General features: G+C 36.3%; 1 protein-coding gene across 7 annotated transcripts in view; it reads left to right on the top strand.

The window, feature by feature from the left end:
* Window positions 1-1,856: 1,856 nt before the first annotated feature.
* ppp1r13ba (protein phosphatase 1, regulatory subunit 13Ba) overlaps window positions 1,857-15,290 on the top strand; it is a 54,286-nt gene continuing 40,852 nt past the window's right edge. For 5 of the 7 annotated variants that reach the window (XM_073826426.1, XM_073826431.1, XM_073826428.1 and 2 more), the window contains exon 1: window positions 12,468-12,713. In XM_073826426.1, the coding sequence (XP_073682527.1) occupies window positions 12,579-12,713 (135 nt within the window). In that variant the 5' untranslated portion in view covers window positions 12,468-12,578. Of the gene's footprint in view, window positions 2,010-8,692; window positions 8,775-12,467; window positions 12,714-15,290 lie in introns of those variants that run through there. The other 2 variants (XM_073826432.1, XM_073826430.1) reach the window with 2 other exon arrangements.

Genomic DNA, 15,290 nt, shown 5'->3' on the forward strand with positions numbered 1-15,290 from the left:
AATATGTGATGTACACAATTACACAATCAACTGAATTGCATTATTCATTCATTTTTAGTAATAAAAGCTATACATAATGAACAATGTTAAATCTACTTTAAAAAAAAATCTTTTTATTTTATTAATATTTGTATTTTTGTTTATTTAGGAATATTCGTCAATTTCTAGTGGTGTTTTCTTTTCTTGACCACGAGTCGGTGCAATGCAGATTCACTGGGCAGACAGTCAAATGGATGTTGTCTGAACGCGAATCCCACTATGGTAAAGGTTTGGCTTATGAATATTAATTAAGTTGCTTGACTGGTTACTTTAGGAAATTTTGACCAGAGCCATCTGCATGATCTTTTTAATATTCATGAGGTAAACCTTCGCTGTAGTAGAATTCGTAATTCCGTTGTCGGGACTGTTTACACCTATGGCAAGCCATTTTAACATTTACTCCTTAAAAATATATTTTATGTTACTAATATATGTTTACAATATAAGCACACGTGTGACGAATATCTTGTACTTATTCATCACATGGTAATACTTCTGACTAATATGTGTTCCAGATGTTGCTGGTACCCATTTCAGTCATTAGTACTTATTTTTTAATAGCTAGTAACTATTCAGATATTTACCAGTATCTATTTCAGTTTCCATACTACAAATGGAGTCTATGTGCAACAGACATATTCTGTAAAACAGGTTCCAGTGTTTTGCAAGTGTTTCGTTAAATATGGAGCTGTTTTACTCAAGATGCCTTCAAAGGAGATACCAAAGATGATCATAACCAATGTACATTACATATACACATCGATATCTAAAGGTTTATTAAATTTTTTCACTAACATTTATATATTAAAGTTCAATAAAGCGGCACCAATAAAAACAACTAGGCTAGATTACCTTAAAAAGTTTATAGATATTGCCATTAGATCATATGGCTGTTACACTTTCTCTGACAAGCGGATGCGACAAGACCTGTTTGCCACGCTTTGGTCAGGTATGTTTGACATTATACCACATTGGATGGATGAGTTTTTAGAAACTGCATGTATAGAGGGTTTGCACTTACGTCACAGTTTGGTCAGTAACCAACAGCATGGATTGCATGATTAATGTACTATTGAATATGTTGTTATGCTAATTTATGTAGTCTGAACCATGGGAAAAATGTGTGGACGCTGCTAAATATAGAGAAAGACTTGGTAAGCAGGAAACGGTGCAATTTTTTGACAAACTAAAGTTAATAGGTGATAAAGATAAGTATGAGCAGTATTAAGTTTTACCTAACATCCCGGTTGGAATAAACAGCATATGCTGGTTAGGTAGATTTTGATGCTGATATGCTGGTTTATGCTGGTCCTTGAACAGAAACATGACTAGCATAAACCAGCATCCCAGCATCAGAACCTCATCAGCATATGCTGTTTTTTTCCAACAGTGATTTCACTAATATTTCACCTTTTGGCAGTCTGTAGTACTCCAAATATTTTTTCCTGGCCTGACCGATTAGTACAGCCCAAAACATTACAAAAAGTGGCAATTTTCACCAAAAATAATCAGCAAAATTTGCAAGTTTCGTTTGGTTCAGTGGCATTGTTTACATTCATTGCTGCCAATATTGCCAATTGATGATGCCTTGTGAAAACACTCTGTTCCTGTATTCGTATCTAGCAGTCTGATATTCTAACAAAAGGTTGTATATAGTACGTAAATACAAAAAAAAAATACGAGTAAAGTATTAACAGATACGAGTTAAAGATCTATATGTGAAAACGGCTTGCCATAAAAACCTGCACAAAACACCGAAGCCACTGGATTGGGACGCCGCTGTGACGTAAATGACCCAGTTCAGATGGCGCATCCTTTCACCACATTCACAGGACCAAACTCATAACGGTCAAAGCGTTTGAATAACAAAATTAATCATTTAACTTTTTGTCCACTCTCCTTTGCAAGTTAAAGGCTTGTTTTATTCAGGTCTTCCTGTTTGAATTCGCCATTCTCCAATCATGATGCCGGTAAGTTTGTAACAGCTGATGATACTTCTGAGACTCAGAGCTGTCGGTCTAGAGCATGATTGACAGCTCTCAGTCAACATTCATTCATAGCTTGTGTATGCATTGCGTTGGACTGCGGGATTCCGTTAGATTATCATGAAAGAATGCGGCTGTTATGGCTTGTCAGTCATAGTAAGGATCGAGTTAGTGAAGCAATCTAGCTAAAAATCACTGCAAGTGCCAGATATAATATCAAATGGGTGTAGTATGATTTTTAATATTAAATTGTTCCTTGGTTGTCTTGAGGGGTAAGGGACTGATCACATAATGTATGTCATTTTAAGTCAAAACAACAGTAGCCTATATGTGGCTTCTCAATTTATGCAGTTGGCTCACTGTAAAACGTCCTAGAGTGAATTGCATGCACAATATGAATGATCATTTTATATTTACATACATTATAAAACATTATAAAATGTTTTTTTAAACAAGTAAATTGAAGTATATTTTGTGAGATTTGCTAGCAATTTCTAATCGAAAATAGTGTCGTTTTCTCACTAAACGCCCCCAAAAGTACACTACCAGTCAAAAGTTTTTGAACAGTAAGATTTTTAATGTTTTTTAAAGAATTGTCTTTTGCTCACCCAGCCTGCATAAGCAGTAGTATTTTGAAATATTTTTACTATTTACAATTATTTTCTATTTAAATATATATTTTAAAATGTAATTTATTCCTGTGAAGAAAGAAATTATAGAAATTAATACTTTTATTTAGCAAGGATACTTTAAATTGATTAAAAGTGATGATAAAGACATTTATAATGTTACAAAAGGTTTCAATTTCAGATAAATGCTGTTCTACTGAACTTTCTGTTCTCAACGTATGTACTCAACTGTTTTCAATATAATAATAATAATAATAATAGTTTTTTTGAGCAGCAAATCAGAATATTAGAATGATTTCTGCAAAAATGTTTGACTGGAGTAGTGATGCTAAAAATTCAGCTTTGAAATCACAAATAAATTACATTTTAAAATATATTCAAATAGAAAACGGCTATTTTAAATAGTAAAAATATTTCACAATTTTTGCTGTACTTTGAATCAAATAAACGCAGGCTTGGTGAGCAGAAGAGACTTTTTTGAAAACATCAAAAACTTTTGACTGGTAGTGTATTTTGACACTTTATCCACTTTTAAAATGTATGAATGCATTTATGATCTATTGTGTGTTTTTTTTGTTCAAAATTTTGATTTGAAAAGATTCTGGATTCTTTCTGAAAAATTAGGTTTTTTTAGTTAATAGATGCACAACACAAGTGTTTTGACCAGTTGGCAGTTAATGAATGAACTGTGAACAAGCATGAACAAATAATGAACAATTAAATTTTTACTAACTAATAATAATAAACTGCTTAAGATTAATAAACTGCTTAAAAATATAGTTCATTGTTAGTTCATGTTTGCTAATACATTTACTAATGAAACCTTATTGTAAAGTGTTACCGGATTGTCTTGTTCACCCGATTATTGCTATAAAATTCTATGTTTTTCATTCATTCTGCTTTCACTCATATTTATTCTACATTCTGGTTTTGTTTGTGTTCTTCATCCTGTCAGATTTCTTGTACTGTCATTGTTTCTATGTGAGAGTGATGCAGTTTGTGGCTGTGTTAAATGAAACATTAGCCTGCGGGGAGTATTTTAAGGCGCTGTGCGGTGAGCTGTGGAAAGGTTGGGTCAGTTGTCAGAATTCCTGAATTGTGACACACTCAGGGTTGTGTGCCTTTAAATCTCTCACACCCCAAATCCCGGTGCACTTTTTCCAGCAATTGCACAGAATATTGTTAGAGTAGAAACTGCCGTTTTATTTTCCATCTCCATGAGGCAGCAGTGTCCCTCAATAGGACCTATAGTGCACAGATTACTGGGAGAGCCAGATGGGGTCAAAGATCAAAGGTGAATGAAAGGAGCATCCTCTGTACTGAAGTTAACCTTTCACCTTTGCACAGGCAGTCACATTTAGAGTTCAGACAGATTGGATTTAGAAGTAACTGATGGAGTTAATGGACTGCACACTTCCTCTGTACTGAATTAGACAGAGATTTCCTCACTTTTCTCCTTTTTGCCTTTGGTAGCCCAGAGGAATGATTCCATGACATGTCAAACTCCAACCCAGACATGTGCGATTAACCTCATGAGTGTAGACTGACATGTAATTATAAAAGTACTACAGCTTAGATGTCTTTAAATCCTACTAGAGCTTGAGAACTGATCTGGTAAACAACTACCCCACCAAGATTAGTGATGAGAAGTCTGATTCTTATCTGCAAACTGGTTGTTTCAGACAGTTTAAAAATGTTAATTATTTTACTAAAATAAGAGAGATCAAACCAAATGCATGTTATTTTTTTTATTTAGTACTAACCTGAATAAGATATTTCACATGAAAGACATTTATAGTCCAACTGTGTTGTTACCTGAATGATCCACAGTTGTGTTTTTTGTTTAGTGATAGTTGTTCATGAGTCCCTTGTTTGTCCTAAGCAGTTAAACTGCCCACTGTTCTTCAGAAGAATCCTTCAGGTCCCACAAATTCTTTGGTTTTTCAGCATTTTTGTGTATTTGAACCCTTTCCAGCAATGACTGTATGATTTTGAGATCCATCTTTTTACACTGAGGTCAACTGAGGGACTCATATGTAAGTATTACAGAAGGTTCAAACACTCTGATGCTCCAGAAGGCAACACGATGCATTTGGAACCGGGGGTGAAAACTTTTGAACAGAATGAAGATTTTCTTCAGTGTGGAAAGATGGATCTCAAAATCATACAGTCAGTGTTGGAAAGGGTTCAAATACACAAAAAATGCTGAAAAACCAAAGAATTTGTAGGACTCGAAGGATTTTTCTGAAGAACAGCAGGCAGTTTAACTGTTCAGGACAAACAATTATAACTAAAAAACACTCAGCTGTGGATCATTCAGGTAACAACATGGTATTAAGAATTAAGGGTATGTAAACTTTTGAACAGGGTATTATTTTTTCTTGTGGACTATATGTAAACATTTGTATAATATCTTAATATCTTATTCAGGTTAGTACTAAACCTTTGACCTCAACTGTACCTCAAAACCATATAGTAATATTATTACCATGGTATTGAGGTACTATATGTGTGGTTTTAACCATGGTTAATTTAAACCATTTTTCGCTTAAACTCAGAATAATTAAATTTCACCATATGAAAATGAGGTTGTTACAATTTTTACAGATATTACTGTTTTTGATCATAATCATAAATGTACATATCCATCCTAACTCAAGCTACTACTGTCAGCTCAAGCTACTGTCAAATGTGCTGAAGATATGCGTCATCAAAGTCAGGCAGCACAATCCTGTTTCATGATTTGAAACAATATCACTTATTAGAACATGCAGAAACTAAGAAATTATTTTTCTGTTGTTTATTTTGAAAAGTGTAAAGAATTCAAAAACATAAAGCCCATAAAGAGTAGTTTAAAACAACAATCAAAGGTCTGGTTTCTACAACTTTCACTAAAGAGAAGAAATCTGCCTGAAACTTGAAAGAAATATTTGAAATTTGTGACCCTGGATCACAAAACCAGTCATAAGTAGCATGGGTATATTTGTAGCAATAGCCAAAAACACATTGTATGGGTATATTTTGTAGATTTCCTACTGGAAATGTATCAAAACTTAATTTTTGATTAGTAATATGCATAGCTAAGAACTTCATTTGGACAAATTTAAAGGTGATTTTCTCAATATTTAGTTTTTTTTTTTTTGATTCCTCAGATTCCAGAATTTTAAATAGTTGTATCTCGGTCAAATATTGTCCTATCCTAACAAACCGTCAATTTCAAAAATTGAAAAACATAACCCTTATGACAAGTTTTGTGGTCCAGGTTCACATTTATTATGATAATTATCAATATCGACATTATAATTTGGTTATAATTTTCTGTTTCCTATTCATCTCAAAAACCTGTTGACATTAACTGACTCTTGACTCAAGAGAGAACCAGACTACTGTTGCCTTATAACTGCCATCGGACCACTGTTGTATTTCCAATACATTTTATTTGTTATACTTCATGCTTTTCAGTAAAAGACACCAGAAACATACATTTCTCCCTCTTTTTGAAACCCTCGGCAGACAGTTTGCATGTCAGACTTGACCATACACTTTCATAGACTTACTGAAGCACTGAATGACTTGGGGAAAAACTGGCATAATAGGATAATATACTCGATATTGCCTCATTTCGAGATAGAGTGACTGTCAGGCACATCTGAGAGTGAGTTTTGATTGAGTAACAGACTCGAGCTGCTTCAGACGGTTCAGTCCATTTTGGTTAACCGATTCATCCAGTTTGCGAAATGTTTGCAATCCGTACGTCACTAACCCAGTTCAGTCTTTTATTTTCAGAGCTGGGGTTTATGTTGACTTACTGTGCGTATGAATATTTATAACTCTAGAAGTGCCGGATGGGAAGCGCAGAAGTATTTTCTCCTTTTGGGACAAGATAAATAAAATATCAAATATGATAAGCAAGCAGAAATATCTGTCTTCATGTTAAGTTAATTAAAGTCTGGAGAATTTTCACAAGTTTGCCACTTGCAATAAACCAAATTGCTCGCAGCCTTTTGAATATTCATAAACATCCATACCGCCCATAGTGCAAAGTCTATGACAGCTATACGCTATGACAAGTGAGTTTACGTTTGCATATTGAGGGAGTAAATAGGAAGATGCGCTCTGTTTACCTCACAGCTTATTCATTTCTTGTAGAAGCGAGTATTCAAGCTTCTAGATGAACCATGACGGATTTTCATTTGCTGTGAGAACATGAATCTGTCTCTTCTTGTCAATTTCCAGTTATAGATTGAACATATTGTGCCCTAGGTGAACGCACACACATTTCAACTGTCTCATCGTGTGTTTTTGCCTGTCCTTTACACTCTGGCAGGCAGCTTTCTGGCTGTGAGATTACAACTTCATCTGCACTCAGAATAGGGATCTTGGCAGCTCAGGATCTTTAATACGTCCCACATCACTGTAGTAAAAAGCTGAGCCAGTGTGTGCTTTAGTTATTAGTCCCTACTAGCGTCGCTCACATCTCCCCAGAGCCTCATTATTGAAATTGCGACCTCGCAGTATTGCTGAATCTTTAAGTCTCCTGTGCTTCACCTTTGCATTAATGGTTACTTTGATTATTTTGTGAACAGGTTTGTTTATTTATCAATATGAGAGGGCAGTAAACACTTATGAAGTTATGATCTGATGTCAGTATCCTCTATGGGTGCTGTTATGTAATATGTTACCCTGGACCACAAAACCAGTCATAAGGGTAATTTTTTTTAAAGATTTATACATCATATGAAAGCTGAATAAATAAGCTTATGGTTTTTAATATTTGGCTGAGATACAACTATTTGAAAATCTGGTGCAAACAATCATAATATTGAGAAAATCACACATGGTAAACATACGTCATAGACGTTACTTTATTGTGGACTCTTCTGAAATGCTGTATTGACCAATCAAAAGCCAGGACTGAAATTGTACTGTATATATATGTATATGTATAATATTATTATCCAACATTATTACGTGATATAATGCTTGGTTAGTTTATGTAATTTAAATATTTAGCATAAATATATAGTTGTAAAGATACAGTAAAAGTACAGATTATTTAATATTTAAAAACAACAATTTTCAATTGGAATATATTTTGAAACCTAATTTATTCCTGTTATGACAAAGCTGAATTTATTATAAATTCTTATATTTAAAAATGATTAAAAAATATATATTAAATATTTGTTATACAATTTAATTCTAAAATATATTGTTACAAAAAAAAATATATATATACACCAATCTATCTATATATCTATCTTTTTCTATCTACCTATCTATCTTTCTATATATATTATATATTTTTAAGAATTTAAATTTTTATATTTTAAAATTAATTTAAAATATATCTATCTACATAACCCCCAAGCCTCTTACTCATAATCAATAATCATTATTATTATTATTATTAATTCAAATAAATTTATTTCAATCATGAAGAAAGATTTAGACAAAAATGTAAATATATCTATAAATCTCTTTTTAATATAAATTCTTATATTTTAAATGTTATGTATCTATCTATACATAACCCTCAAGCGTCTTACTCGTAGTCAATAATCATCATTATTAATTATGATTAATAATAATTTATTTAGTTCCTGAAGATAGACAAAAAATGAAAATCTTTCTGTCTCTCTCTCTCTTTGTCTCTCTCTCTATATATAGTTAAAAACATTTTTGTCTAGATCGGTCTGTCTGTCTCTATGGAAAAAAACTAAAACTGTGACTAATGCTTATTGATTGAGGCCTGAGAGTTACTTATGAATTCTGTCTTGGAATTCATGATCCTTTATTCTCATTTTCCCCCATATTTCATTTCAGTTTCCTTTCAGTGCTTTTTCCTTGCCATCAAACCCAAACTTCCATTAAATGTGCAATCCAAACATACTCTGGTCTGTTTTTGAGCTCACTGCGTCCAGGTGTCACACTCAGCCGTGAGAGCGAGGAGCTGTCAGGGCCGTTAAATGCTCTGAGATTGAGTGTGCTGTTTACTGCTGTTAACTGCACTTAACTATGCAAGTCTCTGACCGGCAGTGTGGTGAGGGGGACTGACATGTTTCCGTGGATGCAGTCGTTGCTATGGACACCCTATTGACGGCTCAGTACAGTAAATCAGGTGAGCATTCACAGTGTCAACAAGCCCACAATGCTTAACAGAGGCACATATACCATCTGTATCAAATGAATTAAAAACGCTTCAAGCTATATGTTCAGACATTTGGGTGTTTACCCATTTGACAGTATTAGATGATATTCAGAGCAGTGTTTCATTGTCTTTTTTAGGATTTCTCATGAGGAAGCTTCTTATTCTATGATATGTTGCAAGCTAAAGGAAGCAATAACAGTTTTTACAGTGGAAACTGGGCAGCTTTACCCAGTCAGACGTGTCCCAGCCACAGCTCTATTTGTCAGGACGCCCAAGACCCACAGTGACAAGCCATGCCTGTGTCCTGAGATTTATTATTGACAAAGCATTGAGTGCTGCAACTTTAGCTCCTTCTTTGGAATCAGAAAACCTTCTGTAGCCTAGATACTGCGCAGTCGCCATGGGCAGAGATGCTCAGCACTTCAGAACAAGTCCATATTGATTGTTAGTAGTGCTAATACTAAAGCATACATCACTATTATTATTGTCAAACTTCTTATGGTTAGGGTTATGATTATTATGATTATTCCTGAGCTTAGTTTTCAAAGCAGTCAGATATTCAGCTTTTTGACAATATCTATCTGGCAGGCAATAAAAAGGAACAACAAAAATTCTATGACTTTAAGGAGGGATTTAAAGAGATCAGAATCTCTTGGTGTATGCAACCACCCAGAACATCCTAGCAACCACTTAGCAGTGCTTATGTAATCACCTACAACACCCTAGCAACCACCAACTGATTAGCAATGGCCTGGCAACCACTCAAAACATGCTAGCTGGTTAACATAACCATTTGAGAATACCTGGCAACCCTCCAGAACACCTTAACAACTGCTAATCAATGCTCTATCAACTACACACCAGTGCCCTGGCAACCATCTAGAACACCCTAGCAACCTCTTGGCAATGCATTGGCAACCACTCAGAACAACCTTGCAACTGTCTGGCAGGGCTCTGGCAACCACCCACAACACACTAGCTATTGCTTAGCAATGTCTCGGCAACCACCCAGAATGCCTTAACAACTACTTATTACCAATATCCTGGTAACCCCTTGGAACATCCTTACAACTTCATAGTGATGTCCTGGCAACCACCTAAAACGGTGTAGTAACTGCTACAGTAGTCAACCATCCAGAACACATCTACAGTAGAACACCCTACCTACTGGTTAGTAATGCTTTGGCAACTACCAAGAACATACTAGAAACCACCTAGAACTCCCTAGCAAACACTGACTACTATCCAGAACACTTTAGTAACCACTTAGCGATGCCTTGCCAACTGCCCAGAACACCTCTGCAACTGTTTAACAACACTCTGTAAACATCTACGATAGAACACCATAGCAACCATCAGAACATGCTATAAACTGCTTAAACAATTCTGGCAACCACCTAGCAACTGCTTAGAAAAGCCTGGGCAACCACACAGAACACTTATACAACAGTTTGGCAACACTGTGGAAACATTTACAGTAGATTTCCCCAGCAGTTGCAAAGCGATGACCTGGCAATCACCTAAAACACCCTACCAACTGCTTGCCAACCATCCAGAACTCTTTAGTAACCACTCACCAATGCCTTGGCAACCAGCCAGAACACATATATAACCGTTAAGTAACACTCTAGAAGCATCCACAGTAGATAACCATAGCAACTGCATAGTAATGCCTTGGCAAGCATTTAGAACATGCTAGAAACGGTGTAGAAAATGCTCTGGCAACCACTTAGCAATGCCTTGGCAACACCCCAGAACACCTATACAAACGTTTAGCAGCACTCTGTAAACATCTACAATAGAACACCCTACCTACTGTTTATTAATGCCTTGGCAACCAACCAGAACATGCTAGAAACCATAGACCACCTAGAAAACACTAGCAACTGCTTGGCAACCATACACAACACCATAGCAAGGCCTTGGCAACTGCCAAGAACACCTTTGCAACCATTTAGCAGCACTCTGGAAACATCTAAACTAGATTACCCTAGCAATTGCATAGTGATGCCTTGGCAACCATATAGAACACCCTAGCGACTGCTTGGCAACCATCCAGAACATTTTAGTAACCACCAAGCAATGCTTTGGCAACCCCCCAGAACACTTTTGCAACTGTTTAGCAATGCTCTAGAAACATCTACTGTAGATTACACTTTCAACTGCATATTGATGCCCTGGCAACCAACTAGAACACCTTAGCAACTGTTTGGCAACCATCCAGAACAATTTAACAACCACTTAGCAATGCCTTGGCAACTGCCCAGAACACCTTTACAACTGTTTATCAACACTCTGGAAACATCTACAATAGATTACCCTAGCAAATGCATAGCAATGCCCTGGCAATGACCTAGAACACTCTAGCAACTTCTTGGCAACAATCCAGAACACTGTAGTAACCACTTAGCAATGCACTGGTAACCACCTGTTTAGCAACACTCTGGAAACATCTAGAGAAGATTACACAAGCAGTTGAAACATACCGATGCCCTGGTAACCATCCAGATCACCCTAGCAACCACTGACATCTATCCAGAACACTTTAACAACTACTTAGCAATCCCTTGGCAACCACCCAGAACACCTTTGCAACCATTTAGCAAAACTCTGGAAACATCTAGACTAGATTACCTTAGCAATTGCATAGCAATGCCCTGGCAACCATATAGAACACCCTCGCAACTGCTACAGTAGATTACCATAGTAGTTGCATATTGATACCCTGGCAACCACCTAGAACACCCTAGCAACTGCTTGGCAACCATCCAGAACAGTTTAGTAACCACACAGCAATGTCTTGGCAACCGCCAAGAACACCTTTGCAACCGTTTAGCAACATTCCGAAAACATCTACAATAGAACATCCTACCAACCACTTAGCAATGCCTTGGCAACCATCTAGAACATGCTACAAACTGCCTAGTACACCCTAGCAAGCACTGACAATAATCCAGGACACTTTAGTAACAACTTAGCAATGCTTAGGCAACTACCAAGAAAAACCTTAGCAACCATTTAGCAAAACTCTGGAAACATCTATAGTAGATTACCCAAGTAATTGCACAGCGATGCCCTGGCAACCACCTAGAACACCCTAACGACTGGATGGCAACCATCCAGAACACTTTAACAACCACTTAGCATTGCCTTAGCAACCGCCCAGAAACATTTAGCAAACACTCTGGAAACATCTACAGTAGAACACCTTACAAACTTAAAACACCCTAGCAACCATTTTTTACCAAAAAAGGTAAAAATTTAATTTGTATTCAGTCTGAGTAGATGATTGCCATGTTTTAAGCTGATGTATACATCAAGTGCATCCGTTCTGCACACTCCTTAGTTTGATAATGTAAGTGGCATGAACGTGACTTCACTTCACAGAAGTGTGTGTTTTAGTCTGAGTGAGCATGACGTAGAGTTCGGTCTGCTTTATCAGTAACATGTCACAGGAACAGTCTGTGTATTGTCATCAGATACTTCTTATCTTCCCCTGGCACCTCTGCTTGCTCCTGGAGGGATTCAGTTTGGAAAAGAGAGCTCACCCACCCTCACCAGCCCCCCTCCCTTTCCCAAAATGCCCCTAAACCCCCTCCCACCCAACCCTTCCTTGACCACTCTATAGTATCTCCACTCACACACACTCAGTCAGACAGACAGTCAGGCACCCAGAGAGAGAGAGAGACAGACACACTCCAGTGGCAGCAGGCAGCTCCCCAGCGCCTGGACTGCCCGGCTCCTCCAATCCATCAACCCCAGCCTCAGAGCTCCATGAGGAGGTTCATCAATATGGTGCTACGCAGCCTGGTCAGTGCCTCCAAGGCCAGGCCCTGGCTGCAGAAGAGAGCACAGAGGGCGCAGGGGAAGGAAGACCGGAAACTCAAGGTTCCATGCGGGGCGACTAAGGTGAATATCCGGAGGGCTTAGGAGAAGCGAGATAGGGGCAGACGAGGAGACGCTGAGGATAGAAGTTTAGGCACTTGTGTTTGGCTTTAAATAGCGGGACATGTCTGGGGCATGGCGGATTTTAGAAGATTGACATTTGTTTTTAAGTGCATGTGTAAGTGAGGAGTGTTAAATGGAGTCTTGCTATAGTTGGAATGGATCGCGGATATGTTAAATCAAAGGGTGCTATTTCACACGCGTGTTTGTGGCATGCTGGGATAAGCTTGTTGTTTATTTCTGTAGTTTGGAAAGTTGTGGTAGTGCTGTTGATTAGGCGAAAATAATTCTCTGCTCTCAATTTGTAAGAACAAACAAAAATGTGTTGACAGAAATCCACTTAAAATGCAAGTGTAAGATGATTATTGTATATATGTGACCCTGGACCACAAAACCAGTCGTTAGTAGCACGGATATATTTGTAACAATAGCCAACAATACATTGTATGGGACAAAATTATCGATTTTTCTTTTATGCCAAAAATTCTTAGGATATTAAGTATATTAAAATATTTTGTGAATTTCCTACTGTAAATATATTTAAGCATAATTTTTGATTAAATATGCATTGCTAAGAACTTTATTTGGACAACTTTAAAGACGATTTTCTCAATATTTAGGTTTTTTTGCACCCTCAGATTCCAGATTTTCAAATAGTTGTATCTTGGCCAAATATTGTCCTATCATTCCTATCATAACAAACCATACATCAATTTATAATACAAAATTGACCCTTATGACTGGTTTTGTTGTCCAGGGTAACATATTTTCTCTTTCTGTTTTAAGCACATAATTTATATGTTTTTGTTTGTTTGTTTATGAAATTTGAGGGATGAGTTCAATGACATTTTTTATAGTCTGTCAGTGAACATTAGTTGATATACACGATAACATGAACAAACAAAAATATGTTAACAGAAATCCACTTAAAATGGAAGTCTAAGAATTTTGGGGTATATTTCCTCTTTCCATTATAAGTACATCATTTCTATGTTTTTTTAATGCAAATTGAGGGACGAATTTAAACAATTTTTTTTATTAAAGAGAATCTGAAACTTTATTTAAGCAAAAGATGATGTTACATATGTTGCCCAGGATTCATAGTCTGTCAGTTGAGGTTTCATTTGTAAACATTAGTTAATATACAAGATAACATGAACTAACATTATTCTTAGTGTTATGTTTAGTTATCATTGTTCACGAGTCCCTTGTTTGTCCTGAACTGTTAAACTGCCTGCTGTTCTTCAGAAAAATCCTTCATGTCCCACAAATTCTTTGGTTTTCCAGCATTTTTGTTTTTGAACCCTTTCCAACAATGTCTGTATGATTTTGAGATCCATCTTTTCACACTGAGGACAACTGAGGGATATGCAACTCTTACAGAAGGTTCAAACATTCACTGATGCTCCAGAAGGAAATAATGCATTAAGAGCTTGAATTTGTAGATCAGGGTAAAGAGAACTTATTTTGTCTTTTGGGAAACATGTAACTATCTTCTGTAGCTTCTGAAGGGCAGTACTAAATGAAAAAATATGATATTTAGGCAAAATAAGAAAAATGTACACATATCCATTCTATTCAAAAGTTTTCACCCCCGGCTCGTAACTCATGATTTTTCCTTCTGGAACATCAGTGAGTGTTTGAACCTTCTGTAATAGTGAGCCCCTCAGTTGTCCTCAGTGTGAAAAGATGGATCTCAAAATCATACAGTCATTGTTGGAAATTGTTAAAATGCATAAAAATGCTAAACCAAAGAATTAGTGGGACCTAAAAGACTTTTGAAGACTAAAAAAAAAAAACACACAGCTGTGGATCATTCAAGTAACAACACAGTATTAAGAATCAAGGGGATGCAAACTTTTGAACAGGGCCATTTTTATAAATTCAACTATTATTTTCTCTTGTGGACTATATATGTAAACATATTTTATGTGAAATATCTTATTTAGGTCAGTACTTAATACACAATAACATGCATTTTGTATGATCCCTCTTATTTTGATAAAATAAATAACATTTTGCAGATTCTGAAAGGGGGATGTAAAATTTTGACCTCAACTGTACAGTGTTACCTGTCAGTTTTTTTCATCACTGTCATCGTTTAATCACCCTTATGTCATTCCAAACCTGTCTTATGTCTCTACAATCGAAGGTTTAGACCCCACTAACTTTAATTTTATGAACTAGAAAAAAAAGTTTTTCAGATTATCTCCTTTTGTGTTCTTAAAAAAGACAGGTATACAGGTTTCGAACATCATGAGAGTAAATGATGGCAGAATTTTCAATTCTAATTGATTTTACATTTTTCTTTGGTCATGGCTTTGGTCCAGTAATCGAATTGTTCAGATGAAGTGTTAGCATGATTTGACTTTTTTATTTTGGCTCTGTGCTATTTTAACATGAAACCTTGTGACAATAAAATTCCAGGCAGCTGTCCAGGTCGGGATTATCCGCTGTCTTCACAGATCACAGCAGCATTTCCCTTTCTGGATTTGTTTGGCTTCAGCCAGCGAGACGGTTTCCTTAGCTCTCTGTAGCCAC

The sequence above is a fragment of the Garra rufa genome, chromosome 21 (genome assembly GCF_049309525.1).
Source record: "Garra rufa chromosome 21, GarRuf1.0, whole genome shotgun sequence".
Taxonomy (NCBI): domain Eukaryota; kingdom Metazoa; phylum Chordata; class Actinopteri; order Cypriniformes; family Cyprinidae; genus Garra; species Garra rufa.